Source organism: Atractosteus spatula, chromosome 13 (assembly GCF_055471065.1).
Source record: "Atractosteus spatula isolate fAtrSpa1 chromosome 13, fAtrSpa1.hap1, whole genome shotgun sequence".
In the NCBI taxonomy this organism is placed as follows: domain Eukaryota; kingdom Metazoa; phylum Chordata; class Actinopteri; order Semionotiformes; family Lepisosteidae; genus Atractosteus; species Atractosteus spatula.
The window spans coordinates 36,866,990-36,890,763 of NC_142718.1; the positions used below are offsets into that span (position 1 = coordinate 36,866,990).

Genomic DNA, 23,774 nt, shown 5'->3' on the forward strand with positions numbered 1-23,774 from the left:
GACAAGAAAAAGGCCTTCATGCTATAGAATCACAGGCAGTGCTGGAATCTTATTTCTTAATGGAGACATTTAAAAAAAAAATAGGCTTGACTGCAGAGGCTGGAGCAGGTCTTTTAGAGGGGTTTGCTCTGGACCTCTGGCCAGGCCCGGGAGGGGGTGTTTCTGGGGCTCTGGCCACGCCAGTGAGGGGGTGTTTCTGGGGCTTTGGCCAGGCCCGGGAGGGGGTGTTTCTGGGGCTTTGGCCAGGCCCGGGAGGGGGTGTTTCTGGGGCCCTGGCCAGGCCCAGGCGGGGGTGTTTTTGGGGCTCAGGCCAGGTCAGTGAGAGGGTGATTCTGGGGCTCTGGCCAGGCCCAGGAGGGGGTGTTTCTGGGGCTCTGGCCAGGCCGATGAGGGGGTGTTTCTGGGGCCCTGGCCAGGCCAGTGAGGGGGTGTTTCTGGGGCTCTGCCCAGGCGTTGAGCGAGGATCATGTTCTCAGCAGAAGGTTGAGTGAGAGTGGGAGTATGTTCAGTGTGCAGCCGGGAAGACAGGACTGCAGTCTGAAGCCAGTGTACATTCTACAAGGGGCTGCTGGAACCCAGTGTATTTTCCCACTGAGCCGAGATACACATACTCACCCTGCTGTGAATTAAACTGCAGTCTCTCTCAAGGGGTGGTTTCAAAAGTTACAGAGAAGTGCCAATGAACAGAGTGTTCTGGACACATCGCCCTCCACACACACAGAATGGACCCTCCATTCTCCTTCATAGACTGGACACACACACGCAGGACTGGACACTCCTGCTGCAGACACACTGACCCTCCCTACAGGACCGGGACTGGACACACCTGCTGCAGACACACTGACCCTCCCTACAGGACCCGGACTGGACACTCCTGCTGCAGACACACTGACCCTTCCTACAGGACCAGGACTGGACACTCCTGCTGCAGACACACTGATCCTCCTTACAGGACTGGGACTGGACACTCCTGCTGCAGACACACTGACCCTCCCTACAGGACCAGGACTGGACACTCCTGCTGCAGAGACACTGACCCTTCAGAACCAGGACTGGACACTCCTGCTGCAGATACACTGACCCTCCCTACAGGTCCAGGACTGGACACTCCTGCTGCAGACACACTGACCCTCCCTACAGGACCAGGACTGGACACTCCTGCTACAGACACACTGACCCTCCATGATCAGGACTGGACACTCGTGCTGCAGACACACTGACCCTCCCTACAGGACCAGGACTGGACACTCCTGCTGCAGACACACTGACCCTCCCTACAGGACCAGGACTGGACACTCCTGCTGCAGACACACTGACCCTCCCTACAGGACCAGGACTGGACACTCCTGCTACAGACACACTGACCCTCCATGATCAGGACTGGACACTCCTGCTGCAGACACACTGACCCTCCAGGACCAGGACTGGACACTCCTGCTGCAGACACACTGACCCTCCCTACAGGTCCAGGACTGGACACTCCTGCTGCAGACACACTGACCCTTCCTACAGGACCAGGACTGGACACTCCTGCTGCAGACACACTGATCCTCCTTACAGGACTGGGACTGGACACTCCTGCTGCAGACACACTGACCCTCCCTACAGGACCAGGACTGGACACTCCTGCTGCAGAGACACTGACCCTTCAGAACCAGGACTGGACACTCCTGCTGCAGATACACTGACCCTCCCTACAGGTCCAGGACTGGACACTCCTGCTGCAGACACACTGACCCTCCCTACAGGACCAGGACTGGACACTCCTGCTGCAGACACACTGACCCTCCATGATCAGGACTGGACACTCGTGCTGCAGACACACTGACTCTTCAGGACCAGGACTGGACACTCCTGCTGCAGACACACTGACCCTCCCTCCAGGACCAGGACTGGACACTCCTGCTGCAGACACACTGACCCTCCAGGACCAGGACTGGACACTCCTGCTGCAGACACACTGACCCTCCCTCCAGGACCAGGACTGGACACTCCTGCTGCAGACACACTGACCCTCCCTCCAGGACCAGGACTGGACACTCCTGCTGCAGACACAGTGACCCTCCCTCCAGGACCAGGACTGGACACTCGTGCTGCAGACACACTGACTCTTCAGGACCAGGACTGGACACTCCCGCTGCAGACACACTGACCCTCCAGGACCAGGACTGGACACTCCTGCTGCAGACACACTGACTCTTCAGGACCAGGACTGGACACTCCTGCTGCAGACACACTGACCCTTCCTACAGGACCAGGACTGGACACTCCTGCTGCAGACACACTGATCCTCCTTACAGGACTTGGACTGGACACTCCTGCTGCAGACACACTGACCCTCCCTACAGGACCAGGACTGGACACTCCTGCTGCAGAGACACTGACCCTTCAGAACCAGGACTGGACACTCCTGCTGCAGATACACTGACCCTCCCTACAGGTCCAGGACTGGACACTCCTGCTGCAGACACACTGACCCTCCATGATCAGGACTGGACACTCGTGCTGCAGACACACTGACTCTTCAGGACCAGGACTGGACACTCCTGCTGCAGAGACACTGACCCTCCCTCCAGGACCAGGACTGGACACTCCTGCTGCAGACACACTGACCCTCCAGGACCAGGACTGGACACTCCTGCTGCAGACACACTGACCCTCCCTCCAGGACCAGGACTGGACACTCCTGCTGCAGACACACTGACCCTCCCTACAGGACCAGGACTGGACACTCCTGCTGCAGACACACTGACCCTCCCTCCAGGACCAGGACTGGACACTCTTGCTGCAGACACACTGACCCTCCCTACAGGACCAGGACTGGACACTCCTGCTGCAGACACACTGACCCTCCCTCCAGGACCAGGACTGGACACTCCTGCTGCAGACACACTGACCCTCCAGGACCAGGACTGGACACTCCTGCTGCAGACACACTGACCCTCCCTCCAGGACCAGGACTGGACACTCCTGCTGCAGACACACTGACCCTCCCTACAGGACCAGGACTGGACACTCCTGCTGCAGACACACTGACCCTCCCTACAGGACCAGGACTGGACACTCCTGCTGCAGACACACTGACCCTCCCTACAGGTCCAGGACTGGACACTCCTGCTGCAGACACACTGACCCTCCCTACAGGACCAGGACTGGACACTCCTGCTGCAGACACACTGACCCTTCCTCCAGGACCTCCTGCTGCAGACACACTGACCCTCCCTCCAGGACCTCCTGCTGCAGACACACTGACCCTCCCTACAGGACCTCCTGCTGCAGACACACTGACCCTCCAGGACCAGGACTGGACACTCCTGCTGCAGACACACTGACCCTCCTTACAGGACTGGGACTGACCCTCCCTACAGGACCAGGACTGGACACTCCTGCTGCAGACACACTGACCCTCCAGGACCAGGACTGGACACTCCTGCTGCAGACACACTGACCCTCCCTACAGGTCCAGGACTGGACACTCCTGCTGCAGACACACTGACCCTCCCTACAGGACCAGGACTGGACACTCCTGCTGCAGACACACTGACCCTCCAGGACCAGGACTGGACACTCCTGCTGCAGACACACTGACCCTCCCTACAGGACCAGGACTGGACACTCCTGCTGCAGACACACTGACCCTCCCTCCAGGACCTCCTGCTGCAGACACACTGACCCTCCCTCCAGGACCTCCTGCTGCAGACACACTGACCCTCCAGGACCAGGACTGGACACTCCTGCTGCAGACACACTGACCCTCCTTACAGGACTGGGACTGGACACTCCTGCTGCAGACACACTGACCCTCCAGGACCCAGGACTGGACACTCCTGCTGCAGACACACTGACCCTCCCTACAGGACCAGGACTGGACACTCCTGCTGCAGACACACTGACCCTCCCTACAGGACCAGGACTGGACACTCCTGCTGCAGACACACTGACCCTCCCTACAGGTCCGGGACTGGACACTCCTGCTGCAGAGACACTGACCCTCCAGGACCAGGACTGGACACTCCTGCTGCAGACACACTGACCCTCCCTACAGGACCAGGACTGGACACTCCTGCTGCAGAGACACTGACCCTCCAGGACCAGGACTGGACACTCCTGCTGCAGAGACACTGACCCTCCCTACAGGACCAGGACTGGACACTCCTGCTGCAGACACACTGACCCTCCCTACAGGACCAGGACTGGACACTCCTGCTGCAGAGACACTGACCCTCCCTACAGGACCAGGACTGGACACTCCTGCTGCAGACACACTGACCCTTCAGAACCAGGACTGGACACTCCTGCTGCAGACACACTGACCCTCCCTACAGGACCAGGACTGGACACTCCTGCTGCAGACACACTGACCCTCCCTACAGGACCTCCTGCTGCAGACACACTGACTTGGACAGCCCTGGTTTGCACACCCACTGGAGGAAACTAACCATCATAAAGAGTTCAGATTAACCTTGCCGGTGGGTCAGTTAAGGGTTTAGCACTGAGGGGTCAGTTAAGGTCAGTAACAGCGCTTAGCTAGAACGACAGGCAGCAGGTCCTCCAGGCGTGGGAATGGTTTTAAGGTGCAGGTGCAATCCAGATATGTCCAGCCATGACCGATTATAACAGTGCTTATTTTAAAAACACCATTACCATTTCCTTCTTCCTGCATGTTCTTGAAGTTTGTGCTGGTGGCGCTGTGGTTTTGAGATTTTCCAGGCGATTCTATCTTGAATCACACGTCATTGCGCGGATGTACCAGGAGATGGCACTGACACACCACAATCCACTCAGTTAAACTCCAGGACTCGTGTATGAGTAGTTCTGTACTATACAATAATAATAATAATAATAATAATAATAATAATAATAATAACAATAATAATAATTGTTTACACTTATATAGCACTTTTCTGGACACTCCACTCAAAGCGCTTCACCAGTAATGGGGACTCCCCTCCACCACCACCAATGTGCAGCCCCACCTGGATATATATCATCATCATCGCAGTGGTAACAGGCTCTTCCCAGAGGGGTGCCAGGGGGGCATCATCACCAGACACCAAGACCCGAAACACCTCTCCTGACTCCTCTCCATCCTGCCCAAAGATCCCGACCGTAAGTGAGGTCAGGGACGGGGATCGACTGGGAAACTGAGAGCTTCAACCGAAAACTCGGCTGCAGTTCCTGTGGACAGCCGTGTCACTGCAGCCGCTGCGCCAATCCACCGGTCAGTCCCACAACCCTCTCTCCCCTCTCTCGTGACCAGAGCCCCGGAGGTGCTTAATCTCCTCCACCCCACCCGGAGAGAGCAAGCCCCTCTTTCCCGGGATGGGGTCATGACCTCAGACTCTCCAGCACGCCCCGGAGATCAGAGTCGGGAGAGGCAAAGTGGACAACATCTCCTTACAGCAGAGGAACGGCCATCAGGTCCCCAGGCTGGGTGCACTCCTCGCTATCCTGCCCACGGAGATCACCGGCAGGACAAGGGACCTGACACCCACCTTGAGCAGGCTCAGTGAGTCCACTTCCTGCAGGGCTTGTGTTCGGAGAGTGAGGGCGAGAGAAAGAGCGAAGGTCAGGGGAGGACTGCACGGGCACAGGAGGGAGAAAGGAGGCACATCGAGAAGACAGAGCAGCTACAGAGAGGCAGACAGGGACAGAGCAGGGGAGAGGAGAGCACAGAGAGGGACAGAGGACCGAGAGAGTGACAGGACGAGAACAGGAGGGGCAGGAAGGAGGGAGAGGGGGGAGAGAGAGTGCACCAAGAGTCTCACTTCACCGTTAACTGATACTGCCCTGGAATGTGAGTGAGAGAGGGGATCGGGAGGCCCGTTTCTGGCTGTCTCTCTCGCTCTCCTGCTCCTCCTCTCTCCCTGGGCCATGGGGAAGGCCTGGACTGAGCCCTTTCCACCACGGACAGATCTCACAACAGGAGCCCGTGGCCTGGGACTGGCCATCTGCCCCACACGTCCCCTCCCCTGGGGCTGTTGACTCAGGTAGGGGGCTGATAGCCTGGGCTGACAGCATGGCAGTGTCACACACACACACACTCACTGAACAGCATGGCAGTGTCACACACACACAAAACAGCATGGCAGTACCACACACACACACACTGAACAGCATGGCAGTGTCACACACACACACACACACACACACACACACACTGAACAGCATGGCAGTGTCTCACACACACACACTGAACAGCATGGCAGTGTCACACACACAGTGAAAAGCATGGCACTGTCACACATTGAACAGCATGGCAGTGTCACACACACACACACAGTGAAAAGCATGACGGTGTCACACACACACAGTAAACATGACAGTGTCACACACACATACTGAACAGCATGGCAGTGTCACACACACACAGTGAAAAGCATGACGCTGTCACACACACACAGTAAACATGGCAGTGTCACACACACACACTGAACAGCATGGCAGTGTAACCCACAAGTGCAGGCGATTAAAAACAGGAACAGGGAACTGGGACCAGGAACACGACGGGATAAAAACATGACGAGGCAATGCGCTCCGAGCCCCGGACTCAGAGGTCAGGGCGCCGTGGTGAAGCCTGTGCCCGGTGGTAGGCGGGCGTCCGGACGTCCGCCTCCTCTAGAGGGGTAGGAGCGCCCTCTAGAAGAGGGATGACCGTGACAGATCTTTACTCTTCCATCCACCTATGATCTAACTGCTTCTTCCAATTCAGGGAGCCAGAGCCTAACCCAGCAAGCAACTGAGCAAGTGGAAAATAAAAGGCAGGGTACACCTTGGACGGGACGCCAGTCCGTCACAGGGCACACGTACGCACACAAGGCAGGGTACACCCTGGACGGCACGCCAGTCCGTCACGGGGCACACGTACGCGCACAAGGCAGGGTACACCCTGGACGGCACGCCAGTCCGTCACGGGGCACACGTACGCGCACAAGGCAGGGTACACCCTGGACGGCACGCCAGTCCGTCACGGGGCACACGTACGCGCACAAGGCAGGGTACACCCTGGACGGCACGCCAGTCCGTCACGGGGCACACGTACGCGCACAAGGCAGGGTACACCCTGGACGGCACGCCAGTCCGTCACGGGGCACACGTACGCGCACTAGGCAGGGTACACCCTGGACGGCACGCCAGTCCGTCACGGGGCACACGTACGCACACAAGGCAGGGTACACCCTGGACGGCACGCCAGTCCGTCACGGGGCACACGTACGCACACAAGGCAGGGTACACCCTGGACGGTACGCTAATCCGTCACGGGGCACACGTACGCGCACATTCTCACCAGGGCCAACTTTCCCAGGAGCCAATTAGCCCGCCAGCATGGGCCGAAAACAGGGCAACCGGAGGAAACACACGCCAACACGCGGAGAACATACAAACTCCACACAGACAGCAGCAGCCCAGGTCTGGACTCGAACCCAGGTCTCCAGTGCTGCATGGCCACTGTACTCTTCCCATGAACTAAAAGCCACGACGCAAATAGGCAAGAGACTAAGAGATTAAGGTTAAACCCTTAACGTTAAAGATGTGAAAATGGCGCTGAAGGCTTCAGGGGCTCGGGGAGAAACTGTTTTGGTTGTAACAGTCTGGCTGATTTAGTATAGTTATAGTCTCAAACTCGGAGTGATCGAGTCTAGGAAACACGTCAAGAAAACGGGAAAACAGAAATAATACACAGCAACTAACTACAGACACACTTTCGATCGGTTGTTTAATGTTTCTTGTGAAAATCGCCAGTCTGCGGTAAATGTCTTAATTCCTTCCTCGACTAGCTGTAGATTTTATCGACATATTACATGTTTGTAGAAAATGCCCATATCGATTTATTTCTCCGTCAGTATTGAGGCACACTAACAGCTCTGTCCGAATCCTTAACTTTCTTCCACTTGTTTACAGAGAGCTCCCCCAACTCGATCGCAGTCTGTGCGTTTTTTTTTTTTAGAATGTGGACAAAGGATAAATAGTAGGATTTGTAAATAAAAAGGATTCGCACATAATTGTGACAATACGCTGGGTGGAGACGATAATGTCATTCTCCTTTACTCAATTTCATGCCTTTCGGGTGTAGTTCGTAGATTAAGCACTGAGGATATCCACCGAACTACAGCTTCACACCTTTGAAGCTTAATTTGTTAAACTTGATCTACACCCGAACTTTAATCCACCTAAAAACAGTAAAACGAGCGATGTTTGGGGTCACGGGCCTGTAAACGCCGCATTTCACATCTAAAGAAAACGGACTCTCCAGTACGAACACCTCCGCTTGGTCGCTACCCTTATGACTTCACATTTTAAACAACTCAACCCACTAATTGTCCTGCACAAAGCGTGTTTGGGGAGGGTGTGGGTGAGCACAAAGAGAAACAACGTCCTGCGCGTTGCGATTCGGTAATAAATAACCTACACTCTCCCGCCAAAGGCAACGACCTCCACTCACACAGCCGCTGGATTATTACACGGGGATGGTACAAGGGGGGAGTGGGTGTGAGTTGGGACTAGAAAGACGACATGAAAAGAAACAACAAAATAAACCAGCATCACCTGATTTGAAAACATGATTAAGTGACACAAATAAACACAAATAAAGAATCATGCCGCTGCCGAAGCCGTACATAGGAGGTGTTTTAAGAAGTCTGCTCCCCCTCCCCCGTGCCGGTGTGGTCTAGCCCAGTGCCGTCTTTCCGCAGGTCCCTCGATGCCTCGAGCCGCACACCAGGGCAGGGCGGGTGGCGCACGCGATCAGGTCCTCGCGGCTCGTCGGGGAAGAGCTCCCTCGCCCTCTCGCTCCCGCGCCACGCACCCGCCGCTCGCGAAGGTGTGAACGCGCCCGCCGGTCTTCCAGCCGCGGAGAGGATGGACGCCGGAGACGGGACGGTAAGGACGGGCGTCGCCGGCGTCGGCCGCCCGCACCGCCCCGCTCCCCTCGCAGTCGTTGTCCTGTGTTGTGGTCCAGCGAGTGTCCGGTAGTCGCGCCCCTAGGAGACCGGGCGAGTTCTTTTACTCTTTTATAGGGAGATATTCAAATCGTGTGACTACCGCGTTTGCGTGAAGAGACGGGAGGCTTCCCCCCCTCTCCCGTGGCGGCGCGACGTTTCGTGGTCGCGCTGATGGCGACCGTGGAAGTGCTCTGACCCGGTGTACGGGTCTTGAGGCCGAAACCCGCGTAAACGCCGCGAGTCTCGCAGTCCCGGCGGGGTGTCTCTTGAGGGTCAGAGGTTTCGGATTTTAGGCGGGACCGTCCACGGTGCGTGTTTCGCGGTTGGCGACACGACGCCGGCGGCCGGTTGGCGGGTTTCGCCTTGTTCCGGCGCCCCCCCCCCCGCCGCGAGTGTCAGCCCCTGGAGGGGAAACTCCCCGCCTTCCGGAGTAACTGTATCCGCCGCTTCCCCACGCCGGCCACACGCGTGACCCGCCGGCCGCGCCAAGAGGCGAAATCACGCCCAGTGGCGCAGGAGGTCGGGCGAGTTGAAACTTTGTCGAGGTGGCTGTGTGGAGGAAAGAACTTGGTCTGTTTTCTGATGGCGTGAGTGGAAGAAAAAACAACAGGCCCCCCCCCCCCCCCACCCCCGCAGTTTGTGACCGCGCTAATTTTGTTCGTCGCCGTTAAGAGAACCGGGGCGGGGGCGGGGCCGGGGTGGGTGACGTCACAGGGCCCCTAGTCGCACGAGCCGAGCGCGAGTGACGTCATCCTCCTGGAGCTGGGAGCTCTGCGAGGGTTTCGACTGTGAATGTTAGATTTTGGTTTGATATAACGTCGCGCTTTTGCAAGATGTAATACGGAAAAATGATAAAAAATGGCACATAAAGTTTACGTATAATTAAGATGGTAGTAATACTGGATAGCTTTCACATTCACAAAACAATCTAAGCCTACTCCCACCTTGAACGCTTATAATATGGAAATGGAATGTTACTTAAATTCCATTAACTTGAAAAATAACAAAAAACCCACAATTGATGTACGTAAAAATCTGAACTTACTGTGTTCTGATTTATAAGTACCTCTTGCTGGGGCAGACTGTGCTCATGCTCAAAGTGACAGTTCCCCAGCTACGGTGTACAGTGGTTGTACAGGATAGGAGGAGACGCTACAGGAGGTACAGGTGTCGCAAGCAGGATTATCTTGTCATGGTTAAGTGAGGTCGTCTTCTCTAACACTTGTAATAAGATATTTTATTATTATTCGTTACACTTGTATGGTGCTTTTTTGGACACTCCGCTCAAAGCAGTTTACAGGTGACAGGAGAGCAGAGTGATGAAGCCAGTTCAGAGACGGGGATTATTAGGAGGCCATGACTGGTGAAGGCCAGGTGAAATTTTTTCCAGGACACCAGGGTTATACCTCTATCCTTTTCATGAAACGCCTTGGGATTTTTAATGACCACAGAGAGTCAGGACCTCGGTTTCGAGTCTCATCCGAAGGACGGCACCTTTTTACAGTATAGTGTCCCCGTCACTATACTGGGGCATTAGGACCCACACAGACCGCAGGGTGAGCGTCTCCTGCTGGCCCCACTAACACCTCTTCCAGCAGCAACCTTAGCTTTCCCAGGAGGTCTCCCCTGCAGGTACTGACCAGGCTCATACTGCTGAGCTGCAGTGGGGTTACCAGCTGGGGGCTGCAGGGTGATATGGCTGCCGGCAGCTTGTGGGCTCCAACGATGAGGAGCATTATAATTCATTTGCATGTTCTCTCCATCCCTCCAAGGATGAAATCCAAGAGCAGGCGGCACCTCTTTACTGAAAGGGTGGTGGGAGTGTGGAACAGGCCAAGTTATCCTCCTGGCCTCTTCCAGTAAGCGGCTGTATGAGACCTTCAGATCACCTGGCTAGGAGCTAGTAAACGGGCCACTGGGGTAACTGAGCTCTGCCTGGTGGTATCCGTTCTTCCATTCTCTAACCTCCCTTCTCCCTTCAGTGGCACCCCACAGCTTGCCTCCCCCTACCCCCTGTTACCCCAGTTCCCCTCGTCTCTCTCTTCTGACCCCCCTCTGGCTGCTCTTCTCCTCTGCTGCCTCTCCTGACCCGCTCCTCTGTTCCACAGGTCCTCCCCGATGCCAGCGCCATGCCGGGCGTCTTCAGCGCGACAGCGCCCTCGCTGGGCGCCCCGCGCCACGGCACCGTCATCCCCAACCGCATCTTCGTCGGGGGCATCGACTTCAAGGTCAGGCACCCTCCCTCCCTCCCCCTGCTGCCTCGCCTCTGTGGTGAGGCAGTGTGGGTGTGGCTGTCAGTGAGGCAGTATAAGGCAGAGAGAGAGGCCGTCGGTGAGGCAGGGTGAGAGAGGCCGTCAGTGAGGCAGGGTGAGAGAGGCTGTCAGTGAGGCAGGGTGAGTGAGACCGTCAGTGAGGCAGTATGAGTGAGGCAGGGTGAGAGAGGCCGTCAGTGAGGCAGGGTGAGTGAGACTGTCAGTAAGGCAGGGTGAGAGAGGCCGTCAGTGAGGCAGGGTGAGAGAGGCTGTCAGTGAGGCAGGGTGAGTGAGACTGTCAGTGAGGCAGTGTGAGTGAGGCAGGGTGAGTGAGACCGTCAGTGAGGCAGTGTGAGTGAGGCATGGTGAGAGAGGCCGTCAGTGAGGCAGGGTGAGAGAGGCCGTCAGTGAGGCAGGGTGAGTGAGACCATCAGTGAGGCAGGGTGAGTGAGACCATCAGTGAGGCAGGGTGAGTGAGACCATCAGTGAGGCAGGGTGAGTGAGGCAGGGTGAGTGAGACCATCAGTGAGGCAGGGTGAGAGAGGCCGTCAGTGAGGCAGGGTGAGTGAGACCATCAGTGAGGCAGGGTGAGTGAGGCCGTCAGTGAAGCAGGGTGTGCCGTGTCTCCTCAGATCAACGAGAGCGACCTGCGGCGCTTCTTCTCCCAGCACGGGGTGGTGAAGGAGGTGAAGATCATCAGCGACCGCGCGGGAGTGTCCAAGGGGTCAGTGAGCTCTGCCTCTGCTGCGTCCCCCCGGCCCGGCTGGAGCGTGTCCACTGGACCCCTGTGGAGTGGACAGGGGCCGGTGGTGACCGCACTGACCACACTCCGCCAGAAACCCCTCTTTCAGCACTAGAGCGTCTGCGAAAGGCAGCAGTAAAAACAGGAGTGTCGCAGCTGAGAGATTCGTGTCCTCAGGGGCTGAGAGAAATAGACATGACTGTAAATTCTAGGCGATAAGCAAATTAAATCATCGTAACCCCCAGCTTTTAAAAGATATGCCGGGAATATACCCAAGCGGTTGGTGTAGAGGCACTTGAGTTCTCTGTTCTCAGGCACGGCTTTGGCGAAAGGCACATGCTAGATAAACACGTAATTATGAACATCGACTGTGACACTCAACAACACACACCACAGCATACGACATGCAAGTTACTGTATTTGCAACCAGGCACCCAGGATGTGCCAGGGGCCCGCGTCCTGATCCACTAGAACAACCCTTGACCGCTACTGAGTATTCAGAGATCCTTTATAATGCCCAACAAGAGGGATACGCCTGCCAGAATACAGCCTACGGTTAAATCTCCCTCTGTAAATCTGGAGAGAGTGAATGGGAGACTTAACTCCACTTTCCAAAAATTCACCCACTGACCAGGAGAGACCGTTTCCAGCTTGGGGCATCTCTATTCAGGAGAGCGCAGTTTTCCTAAAAACGACAGAATGGCACGTTCTTCTCTTTTCACCTCTCTCCCTTGCCCTTCTCAGTTCAGTTCAATTCAAGAAGCTTTATTGGCGTGACGAATGAATAAATCAGTGTTGGTAAAGCAATACAAATACAATTAACTCTAGTCTACGGACATTTACAGAAATTTTGTACTACAGACACATCTAAATACAGTTTCATGCAAACATGGAGCATTATCGAGAGACAGGCTCACTGTTCCTCAGGCTGTGACAGGAGATCACATACTGGGCTGCCAGTTCCACTGAGTTCCCTCCTCCCTCTCCCGGTAGGATTGGGTATTGTTGTGATTCTGGCAGATGTGGGATTTCTGGGATTATATTTGTAAATTTGGGGAAGAATGTTTCTCTAATCCCAGAATATTTGTCGCAGTGCAGTAGGAAGTGCACCTCTGTCTCTATTTCTCCCCGCTGGCAGTGGGAGCACAGCCTGTCCTCTCTGAGTATCCAGGTCTGCCTGTGTCTCCCAGTTTCTATGGCCAGGCTATGGTCACTGAGCCTGTACTTTGTCAGGGTCTGTTTCTTTTTGCTGTTTCTTATCTTGGCCAAATACTTGGCTAGTGTGTATTGTCTGTTTAGGGTCCTTTAGCATTCCAGTTTATGTTGTGTTTGTGTCTTTGTGTCCCAGTGTGTGAGATATATATCTGTCTCCCAATAATGCTCCAGCCGCCTACAGAATATGTCAATATTTTATAATATGTCTTTGTTGTAAATGTCTGTAATATGTCTGTAGATTTTATTTTACTTCTATTTTTGTTTTGTTTCATGTAAATATCATTACTTTCATTTGCTTTGGCAACACTGATTGTACCCATTGGTCATGCTAATAAAGCACCTGGAATTGAATTGGAATATTGCATTTTGATCTGTGCTGTGATGTGCTTGAGTATGAGTTGTGGTGCTCTAGCAGTGCTGTCCTGAGGCTGGCTGGTGTCGGTGTGGCTCAGGTCAGTGAGCTTCAGGACCAGCTGGCTCAGAGGGCTCTTTGTTGGGCTCAGCTCTTGGATCAGCAGGGCCTTGTGGTGGTAGGAGTTTTGGTTGATGTTTTTTAGATGTAGCCAATAATTTATTGTTTTTTTTTGTTTGTCCTGGACTGTGGATGACTCTTTGGTGATCTAACAAGAGCTTAATTAGCTAAGGTAAACAAGCAGATTCCCTCAGTAAACCAGTAAACCACTTGGCAAATAGGTTCCTTTCTGGCCTTGAAGGTCCCTGAACTGCAGGTGACACTAGCTAGATGTTGACTTATCCTTTATAGCCTTATAGTCTTTCCATTACCCTCCTGCTGATTTGAGAGTGGTTTGGGAAGTAGGTATCTATTAAACCTGCCTTCTGTGACGGGGTTGGTCATGCAGTCTGGGGATGTTTCTCTGTTGCCGTGGCTGTGGCTGATGCAGTACTGTAGGTCTGCACTCACACAGTAGACCCCTCCCTCTAAACTGGACAGAAATGTCATTTGTCACTAAAAAAATTTCAGAACTCTTCCACCTCAGTAGGGACACACACTAGGTCTTTCATACAAGAGGCCTTTTTACTATGCCACTTGAAGTGTTGTGTTTTATTAAATAAAAAAATGGGGGGGGGGTATTTGTTTTGATTTGTCTGTTTTAATCATAATTAAAACTAACTAGCAAAGATATGCAAATATACAACGCAACAGGTTGGATGTAAAGGCGGTGTAGTAGCACACTGGGGTGAGATATAGCTCTGCCAATGTTGGTGCGGTGTGCTGTGAGAGTGTGATCTCTGTACAGCTCAGTACTAACAGACCTGTGTTCGTGGTTCCTCTGGCCCAGGTACGGCTTTGTGACGTTCGAGACGCAGGAGGACGCTCTGAAGATACTGCGCGATGTAAGCCTCACACACCCCCCCCCCCCCTTTCCTGGTTCTGCCCAGTTTCTTAATCCTGCAAAGCACTGCAGCAGAGTCCTGCACTGGGTCAGGTAATCTGTGTGGGATCTTTACAGCAGAATGGGATCAGGTCAGGTAACCTGCGTGGGATCGGTAATCCATATGGGATCCTTACAGCAGGGTGGGATCAGATCAGGTAATCTGTTTGGGATCTGAATATCGGGGCAAGACTGGGTCAGAAACTTTTCAGTTTTAGCTGTCCATTTTAGTTAAAGGTCTGAGTTTATCTATCGCCAAATTGTCCTGTTTCAAAGTACTTAAACGCTAAAGGAAAACACTGGTTTGATGTGGCTGGGAGAGGAATGGTAGGGGATCTTGTTCAGCTTTATTTGTTTATTTATTACTTGTTCAGCTGATTTGTACTCATACAAACCGGTACAGTTTTGCTGACAGGTTTGCTGACACAGAGCTCTCATCTCTGTCCTCCTCCAGTGTGATAAACTCAACTTCGGGGACAAGAGGCTGATTATTGGCCAGGCCATCCGCCGGCAACATGTGGTCCCTCACTGTACGTACCTCCTCGCACAGACGCACTGACTGTCCCTCTCAGACAGACACACTGAATCACCCTCTCACACACACACACTGAATCACCCTCACACACACACTGAATCACCCTCTCGCACGCACACACACACTGAATCACCCTCTCGCACACACACACACTGAATCACCCTCTCGCACTCAATCTCTGTTTTCCATTGAAACTCTCCTGGTGTTTTTATGTTTATCTTAAACGTCTGTCTCCTGCTGCCTCCAGCCTCCTCCCTTTGTCCCTTAACCCTGTTCATTCGGTCTCGTCCTCCTCTGTTTCTGACATAATTCTTAGTGTTGAGATTCAAAAACGCCTTCGTTGCCGCGGCGTTTCGAGGCTCAGAGGCCCCTCTCTGGGCTCCCCTCCTTCTGACTGCGCCTTGTTTCTGCGTGTGCACAGCAGACTGCGGGTTGCTGGCACCTGGCGTCATCCCCGAGGACCCCTTGTGTCACCCCCTGGACTCTGTGCACCTGACCACGTCCACCGGATACCCCTACACCTTCCACAACGGGGTGGCCTACTTCCATGTGCCCGAGGTGGGCGCTGTGCAGCCCCCTTGGCCTGTGAGTCCAGCGCAGCCACTGCCTATCTGGGTACGTGTGTGTGTGAAGGCATGGCCGTTTCCCTCTGTGTCCGTGATGCTCCATGCGCGTCCGCCTGTATGTGTGTGCAGACGCCTCTCCCTGTTTGTGCGTTCCCCTGCGTATGCGCATGCGCCTGTCCTGTCTGCCTGCCCCGGCTGCGGGCCCGTGTGTGTGAAGTGCGCCCGGCTCACCCTGTGCCCGTCTGTCTGCGCAGCAGCCGCAGTCCCTGTCGGCCTCTCCAGTGATGGTGACTCACCAAGCCCAGCCGGTTCTGCCACAGGCTCCCTGTCAGCACTATCAGGTCAGTCCGCCTGAAACTGACTCTCCCCCCGCCTGTCTCGCCAGCTCCAGGATCTCTCTCCTGTCACTGGCTTCCTATTGCTCATTGCAGACAGGTCTCTTTCTCTCGTGACGTTCCCAGACCTGCTCCGATCCCTCAGTCTTCCAGTCCCTCCTCGCTGCTCGCCCTCTGCTGAAGCCCCCGAAGCCGAGACCCCCCACTTCATTCCCTCTCTGCTGAAGCCCCCCAGCTGAGACCCCTTCTTCATGCCCACTCTGCTGAAGTGCACTGGTGGGGACCCCCTCTTCATTCCTCCTCTGTGGGCCCTCCTGCCAGGCCCCCCTCTGTGGACCCCCCTGCCAGGACCCCCTCTTCATCCCCCTGTGCTAAAGCCTGCCAGCCGGGACCCCCTCTTCAGTCTCGCTGTGTGCAGATGGGTGTTGAGGCTGGCCAGAGGAGAATGTGAGGGGACCTGACTCCAGTGTCCAGAATCCTCGAGAAGCTCAGCCCAGGGCACAGAGAGAACCGGGGGGGGCCCCTCTTTCACCCCGGCCCGGCCAACCCCCCCGGCTGTACCCTCCAGGCCGTACAGCTCCGTGGCTCCGCAGGTCGCTCCCATGGAAAGAAGAGCAGCTCCGGGCAGGCCTGTCGGAGTGACACAGGAGCCTGCTGACGCGCAGGATTCCACGAGCGCCTTCCCGAGGGACCCGGCGCGAGTTGGATTTCCTGCACACGCGCGCCTCCCCCCCCCCCCCCCCCCCTCCCGGCCGCAGGGGCGATCGCTGCCCTCCCATCGAGCTGCTGGCGCCCAGCGCAGGGAGGGGACGAGACGGAGCGGGACAGCCTTTCAACGACGAGAGCGATCGGTTAGAAATGGCTTTGCTGTTGAGCAGCAGATCATTAGCAGGTGCAGACAGCAGAGCTGTTTCTGACAGGGAAAGCCAACCCCCCCCCTCATTTGGGGTCACTCAACCCCAACCGCCTGCCGATCGTGTATGTTCATAAGTTCGAGCGGGGAGCTGCGTCAGCATGCGTAGGCTGCAAAAGAGCAAGTGCAGGTTTATTCCTCGCTGAAAAGGGAAACAAGAAAAGAAACAAAACGCAAAAACTTCAGGTTTGAGGAAGGCTCCACAGCTGAAACATCGTGTTTCTCTTCTTCTCTTTTCAGCTTGGTGTATTTTAGTACTCCATTGTGATGCCTTTTGACGGGGGTGCACATGAGCGCCATCGTGTGTTTGTGAAGTGTTAGGACACCTCAGGCTTTTCTCGCAAGCCTTATGCAGCAGCGGTTGTCTGTTTCCTCCCCAGGCTCCAGCGCAGTGCGTCCCGGGACACTGGCCGTGGAGCCCCCCCCAGGCCCAGGTGGGTGAGACTCTTTGCGTGTGCTCTGTCGAATCTGCCCCCGCGCTGAGCTCGTCTCGGGTGTTCCTGCTCCCTTGCTTGAAGGAGGCGCTCTGGGGCGTGGGCATCGGGGAGGCCGTCAGCGGTCTGGCTGGCTTGCAAGATCAGTCGATGTTTTGACGTTTTCTTTGTTTTCCGTCAGCTGTTGTTCAAGATATTAAAAAAGCCCCTTTTAATTCTTTGTCCGTCCGTTTGTCGTCAGTAATGGCTTTGTCCTCGGAGGGGCGCGGCGAGAGTGGGCCTGACCGGGCTGGCGTGGGGCGCAAGCAGAGCTGCCCCACACGCTGTATGCCAGCCCACCGCAGGGCACTCACGGTGTGGAGGGGGCGATTTAACAACACGTCACTGGACTCCTCTGTGGGAAGAAATCTTGGGGAGGCTTAAAATGACAATCGGTGTTCGGATATGTCATTGTCAGAGGTGTTGACCTCGCATCCAAGTGTTGTTAAAATTGCCAGTGAGGTTGCAATTCTGTAGGCAGTTCTGCTCACCACGTTACCACGTTACTGAAAAGACATGGCTGTTCTGGAAAAGAGCAGCTGCGTACATTCTGGGGATGAAGAGAATAACGTCCTACACTGGCAGACTGCAGGAACTGAGCCTGTTTCACCTGGAACAGGAAAGACTGCCAGGGGCCCCAATACAAGTGTGCGGACCTGGAACAGGGGGGCAAACAGGACAGGAAAAACCTCAGCCCTGGCTGGTTATTGTGCAGTAATAGCCCTTCGAGTCTCCATGCAGTCCCCGCACAGCCGTGCTTGTTTCTGAAGAAAACACTTTGTATGATTCAGGAGAGAAAATAAAAACATGTCTCTCTTAATAAGTGAAACCACTCGGGTCTGCACGAGAGGGCTGCTCTGGGAATAAGCTACGTCGTCGTAGTTGTCGAATGCTGGTGTTGCAGGGCTGTCTGCCCTGCAGGGGCTCACGCATGTATTGCCTGTTTGTGCACGCCCTGTGTGGTAAAGTAAGGGTCTCTCAGTCCACAGCGCCAGCTGGCCAGTTGCTTTATGTGCCCTCCTCTGGGGTGCGGTACTGCCCTGTGGACCTGGCGCCCCCTGAAGGAGGCTACGCCCACCCGGCTCTGTCCATACAGGAGGCCGCAGTCCCTCAGGTTCCTCAGGTGCGTCGCCCGCTGCCAGCCCGTACGCTGGCTCTGCACCCCTCACACAGCGCATGCGGTATATACAGACCAATTTAGACAGCATGCTTTGCGGCTGCAGGCCAGGAATGCGTTGTACAACAATTTACAACAGAAGATGTAAGTGCTGGACACCTGTGTAGCACATGGCTGCTGCCTTGTTGACCTGCTCTCATTGCATGCAGCCTCTCCCTGTTTGCAGGTCCCAGGGGACGGACACCTTGAGTCATGCTGTGGGACCCTGGCCCAGCGGAGAGCCCTGTCTCTGTCAGAGCTCCCTGCTTGTCAAAGGCCTGCCACCAGGGGGCAGTGGTGTCCCTTAAAAAACATCAAATATAAATCACTGTGTAATCTATGAGATATAAAGAGGTACCGGATTGGCTTGTTATACTTCAGAGTAAATCTGTAGAGCGGTGCTCACAGTGTATCGGGAAACTTTAGGGGGTGAATCGTGGTCACTAATAAAGTATATAACGGGGGTTACAAAAACTGCTCTTGTGCAGATTAAGTGGGATTAAGTGTGCAGATTAAGTTCAGGAGGCTGCAAATTTCTCCCATCTTCTCCTTGACGCTCTGTAAAGGGCTGGAGGTCTGGCTCTCTGCGAGCTGGAAATCAACACGTTGTGCTCGCTGCCGCCGCCGCCCCCCCAGTGTGCAGTGGGGGGGGCGGGGGGGTCGCCCCTGTCCTTCTCTGGCTTGTGTTCCCTAAGTGCGTCTCCCTTTGCTGCCCCCTCCCCCTCCCAGGGACAGAGGCCGCACCCGGGAAGAAGGCGGCAGTGCCACCCCTCCTCCGTCGGCCCGAGGCCACGGCACGCCCGCAGCCCCCCCTTTAAGCCCTGGCACCAGGAGCGCCGCGCTGACGCCCCGAGGGGCCCCCCCTTGCCCAGCGCGGGCCTGTCCGAGTAGGCAGGGGGCGGGGGGGGGGCAGGGGCGCTGGAGTCCCCCCCACCCCCGATCCCGGTGAGCCGGAGCCCCTCGGTTCTCTCTCCGTCTCGGAGCGCCGGACAGCCGATCTGGAAGCGGAGAGGGAGACCCCCCGCCGTGTGCTATAGGCACTGTGGGAACGCGAACCGCGTTGCGGCGCCCCGGACGATCCCAGAAGGCCCGGCTGTGGTGCGGGGGCGAGGGCCCGGCCCGTGATCCCGCGCTGCGGCCAGCCCAGTGTCCGCTCGGGGACGGCAGCTGGCTGACTCGCAGTCTCCTGAAACCTGTAGATTTGTAGTACTGTTTTGACAGAAGTGAAGGTTTGTTTGTTTTTTTAATCTGATGTATCCGTAGGAACTTTTTTACAGCCACTGGAGTTAACAACTACAACTTTTCCCTCATGTTTTGCAAGACCTGTAAGTTCCCTGGGTGGTGATTTGTACGATGAGTATTTTAAGTTTGTGTGAAGCTAGAACCGTACTGACCTCTCTCTGGTATCCCAGCGCGTAGGAGCCTTCCCCGCTACGCTGTGTCTCCCGGGAGGATTCGGCTGTGCTCGCGGAGCAGGGCTGCACTCGTGCCCACAGTTCAGACTGTGTCGCCCTGTCTGTAAAGTGTACTTGGCTTCACCCCATGTGAGAACATACAGAACAACACTCCCTAGTGGGCCCCTTGCTGTGTGACTTGGGATGACGCACTATAGTAGGGGAAAGGGACTGCGACAATACCACCCCCTCCCAGGTGGTGCTGCACACCTGTTAAAGACAGGAACCAGGCTCGAACCTGCAACAGCAGGGCCACAGTGCACATTCTGCACTGGTCAAGCCTCTCTGCAATCCCTTTTGACTTTTGTCTTAAATATAGAACGGTCAGGTTTTTCTATTTTTGGTGTAACCCTCCCAGTTTGGGCAGACTCCTCCAACCCGACCCCCTTCGGGGCCTGCGGGGGTCAGAGGGCCCTGGCTGACTAATCCCACCCTGCTCTAGGCATCGCTCAGTCAGTGACCGGACCCAGGCTCAAACCCATGATCACAGAGCCCCTGTGCTGGCTGAGCCGGTCAGGAGGCCCCATGTGCATCATACTCTTGCTCCATGTTGCAGGCTGAGAGATACAAGCAGTGGAAGGCTGCGGTTGGGAGACTTGACGTGGCAGGTATCCGAGTGCAGAAGTCTTGTGCTTTGTGTGTGTGGGTTTGTGTGTTCTGGAGGTACGGCTTATAATGTGGAGCGGAGCTTGGGGCTTGCAGTCTGGACCTCATACAAGACGTGTAGGAAACTAATCCTTCGGAAAGAAATTGGCTTGCGTTTGGGAGCGAGGAAGTGTGCTTCTTGGCTCAGGCGCAGAGGTCAGTCTGGGTTGTATGACCGGTCACAGGCCAGGCCGTGGCAGAGTTGGCATCGTGACAGTGTAGAGTCCACAGAAGAGAACAGATGAACAGCTAAGTGGCCAGGGCCATGCATGGTTGCAGGATAAGCAGTTGCTCTTTGAAACTTTACAGCTTCTTTATATCAAGGATCTTAGATTTTTTTAAATGCTGTATATACCGTATAGTATTCTGCGTTGTTGGTGTTTAGTTTCTGTCACATGGACATGCTTTTAAATTTGACTTCAGCCAATTATGTTTCCCTGTTAAAAACACTGTCTACCTCTGCCAGTGACAAAGCAAGGCCCAGCTGGTTTTCACTTCCCATCCCCCCTGCAGTCTGCAAGCGATGCTGATCCCGTTAATTGAGGTTTGGGTGTCCGATTGCGCATCTTGATATCCTTCAGTTGAGGTGCAATTTCTAAACCCGACTTAAAAAGTGTCCCAGAATCATGGTGCTTTTAACACACACACTCGCCTGATGATAAAACAGTGCCCCTTTAGTGCAGTGAGGTACAAGAATTGCCATCTGAACTCTGCTAGCGTTGAATCCTGTTATGATACCCTTGCACATGGATTTTCAAGAGAGAAACGCCCTCTCTCCTTTTCGAGACCTGCTCAGAGGGAGCAGAGCCAGGACAGAGTGAAACCGCTCTGTGTGGGGCTTCTGGGAGCAGAGTCGAGAGGCTGGAAGCATGTATGTGTGTGTGCTTGGGGAAGACTGTCCATAAGTGCTTCCGTCTCAACACAGGGACGGTCACCACACCTGGAAAAAAAGATTACTTACCTGCATTACTTTTGAGTTCATCTTACGATGGGGGGGGAGAGGTTTTTTATAAATGGAATGAACAGATTTTTATTAATTTCTCTCTTAACCACTAAACAATACCCTGTGCTCCAACACCAGGGTGAATCAGCCCTTCAGAGGAGAGCGTGTTTTTCGTAGGTGTTTAATAAGCGTGCACTTGTTAATGAGTGTCGGCTGTGCAGCGCTCCGGGCCCGTAACTGAACTGGTGAAATTCATGATCTGTGTTTTGTAAATACATTGCAGATAAACTATTATTTTATTCAGTATTGATTCATGTAAAACGTTTTGAAGCAATTAGAAGGTATGCTGGGATATTGAACAGGGAACTGTCCTCGAAGAATATCTTCACCATGTGGTCACAGGCAGCACATTTCATACACTATACTTGTGTGGGAAGAGCATTTTATTTCCAAATTCTCAGACATTAAACAAAATTGCAGTTTCCTTTTTTCTTGTTCATTGTTCATGTTGTGTCGTTTCTCACAGCCCTCCCTTCCAATAAAAAATTAGAAAATCAGGCTGATCAGATGCATATAAAAGTCTGATCATGGAAAAACTACAAAATCCTGGAAACTGAACGATTCAGGTCACTGTTTAAACAAATCAGGGTATTTTGTAAAGTGAGTTAATTTCATTGGCACATCTGTCTCTGTACATTTTTTTTTATTTTAACAGAAAACTAGCTCTTTTCATTGAAGTGGCTTTGTGATATGTACGTATTTAAAAAAACATAGTTTGAATAAATAGTTTTTGACATTTGTAGTTGCTCAAGACTAGATGTAGCGGTTATCTCTTTGTTCTAGAGAGTGGGAAGTTTATAAATGGAAGAATACAGTGTTAGGGTATTTTCTGTATTGTTGAACAAAAAAGTTTTGTACACTGAAAAATAAAGTTAAATTTATCGAAACCAGTGTTTTTGTGTAGTTAGTATACGGTGTCTATAGAGTCATCACATCCTTTCCAAAATAACATGTTTTGTGGCCTAACAGCCTGAAATCACTTGTGTATATGCAAATATACAGTTATCCAACTCTTTTTCCAAGGTTTCATTTGCAATTACTGGTGTTTTACTTGGGGGGGGGGGGGGGGGTGTTACAGTGTGTAAGTAAAATACATTCTCATGTACTGTGGCTAGTTTGCAGGCTCTTCTGCCACAAGCCCTGTGACTTTGGAAGGAGTGTGCAGACTTGCTGCAGCGCTGCAGATGGGGGTGAGCATTTCTGTGGACGTGTCTGGGCTCTTTCATGGGCTGCTAAGCTGGAGCAGACAGGAAGTGAGGGGGGCCTCCCTCATGCACCCGTGCCCCATGTGGGCCCCGGGGGGGGCTGGGAATGCCCCCCCCCGCCACCAGCCAGTCTCCTGGCGCTCCTGTCCATCTGTCCCCGGTTGTTTTTCCAACCGTCCGTCTGTCTGAGGGTCTTGCCCAAACCTCTCGCTCTCCCTGCTGCTGTGCCTGGGAGCTCGTGCCGCGTCCCCCCGTGTTTGTGCAGCTGGCGGCCACAGGGCCCCCTGGCAGTTCACAGCGCTGGTTTTACTGTCGGCCTCCCTGACCTTTCACAGCCTGCCTGTTCCGAACATGGCCAGAGTGTCTGGGACACTTGCTCCCCCCTGACCTTTGCAGCTGATGGTCTCTTTCCCCATCGTTCTGTGCGTCTTCTCCCCCGTTATCGCATATCGAGTCCTCACGCACTGTGGCAAAAGGAGCCTCTTTCTCTCAGCACCGGCTTGTGGCTGTACGAACATCTCTCTCTTGCACAGCAAAACCCAGTAGTGGAGGGGAAAGGCTTGGAGATTCACCCTGGGTATTTCCACAAGGAATTTAAACCTTTAAGATCCTCCTGGTCTCCTGGATAGAGAAAGACCTGCTAATGTGGTGGCCTGCGTCTCCAGCAGCAGGGATGGCCCTCTGCACAAAGCAGAGCTGTGTGTAAAACTGTCTGAAGGAGACGCTTGCTATGGATGTATCGCCCCCCCCTGTGGGTGCAGGCCGTGTTGCTAGTGCGCGGAGAGTTCCTGGGAAACGGGGATAAAGCAGGTCTGTTCGGAGCTCCTAGACGATGCAACTCTTCAGGAATGCCATGGGAAAAAATGGGGGGGGGGGGAGGTGAGGATTAGCGCTGGTGAGGGGCCTCAGCACCTTACCCTTGCACACTTGGCAGGGGGCAGCTG

The 23,774-nt window shown here is 54.4% G+C and overlaps 1 protein-coding gene across 4 annotated transcripts; it reads left to right on the forward strand.

Annotated features, from left to right (window-relative positions):
• Positions 1-5,820: 5,820 nt before the first annotated feature.
• On the forward strand, positions 5,821-22,548 carry LOC148822307 (protein boule-like). Of its 4 annotated transcripts, none has more exons than XM_088929898.1 (11): positions 5,821-5,990; positions 8,694-8,880; positions 11,051-11,170; positions 11,827-11,918; positions 14,453-14,507; positions 15,000-15,075; positions 15,502-15,695; positions 15,901-15,987; positions 17,275-17,328; positions 18,350-18,490; positions 19,253-22,548. In XM_088929898.1, the coding sequence occupies exons 2-11, from the start codon at positions 8,860-8,862 to the stop codon at positions 19,412-19,414; spliced, it is 1,002 nt and encodes a 333-aa protein (XP_088786024.1). In that variant the 5' UTR covers positions 5,821-5,990; positions 8,694-8,859; the 3' UTR covers positions 19,415-22,548. The 4 variants fall into 4 exon arrangements, with proteins under 4 accessions (XP_088786024.1, XP_088786025.1, XP_088786026.1 ...); XM_088929899.1 differs by having other exon boundaries at positions 15,904-15,987; XM_088929900.1 differs by having other exon boundaries at positions 15,505-15,695.
• The last annotated feature ends 1,226 nt before the right edge of the window (positions 22,549-23,774 follow it).

Coding starts and splice junctions, on each gene's coding strand:
- LOC148822307 (XM_088929898.1), top strand. CDS start 8,860: ATGGACGCCGGAGACGGGACG. Junction 15,076..15,501: donor GCAACATGTGGTCCCTCACT/GTACGTACCTCC, acceptor GCGTGTGCACAG/CAGACTGCGGGTTGCTGGCA. Junction 17,329..18,349: donor GGAGCCCCCCCCAGGCCCAG/GTGGGTGAGACT, acceptor AGGGTCTCTCAG/TCCACAGCGCCAGCTGGCCA.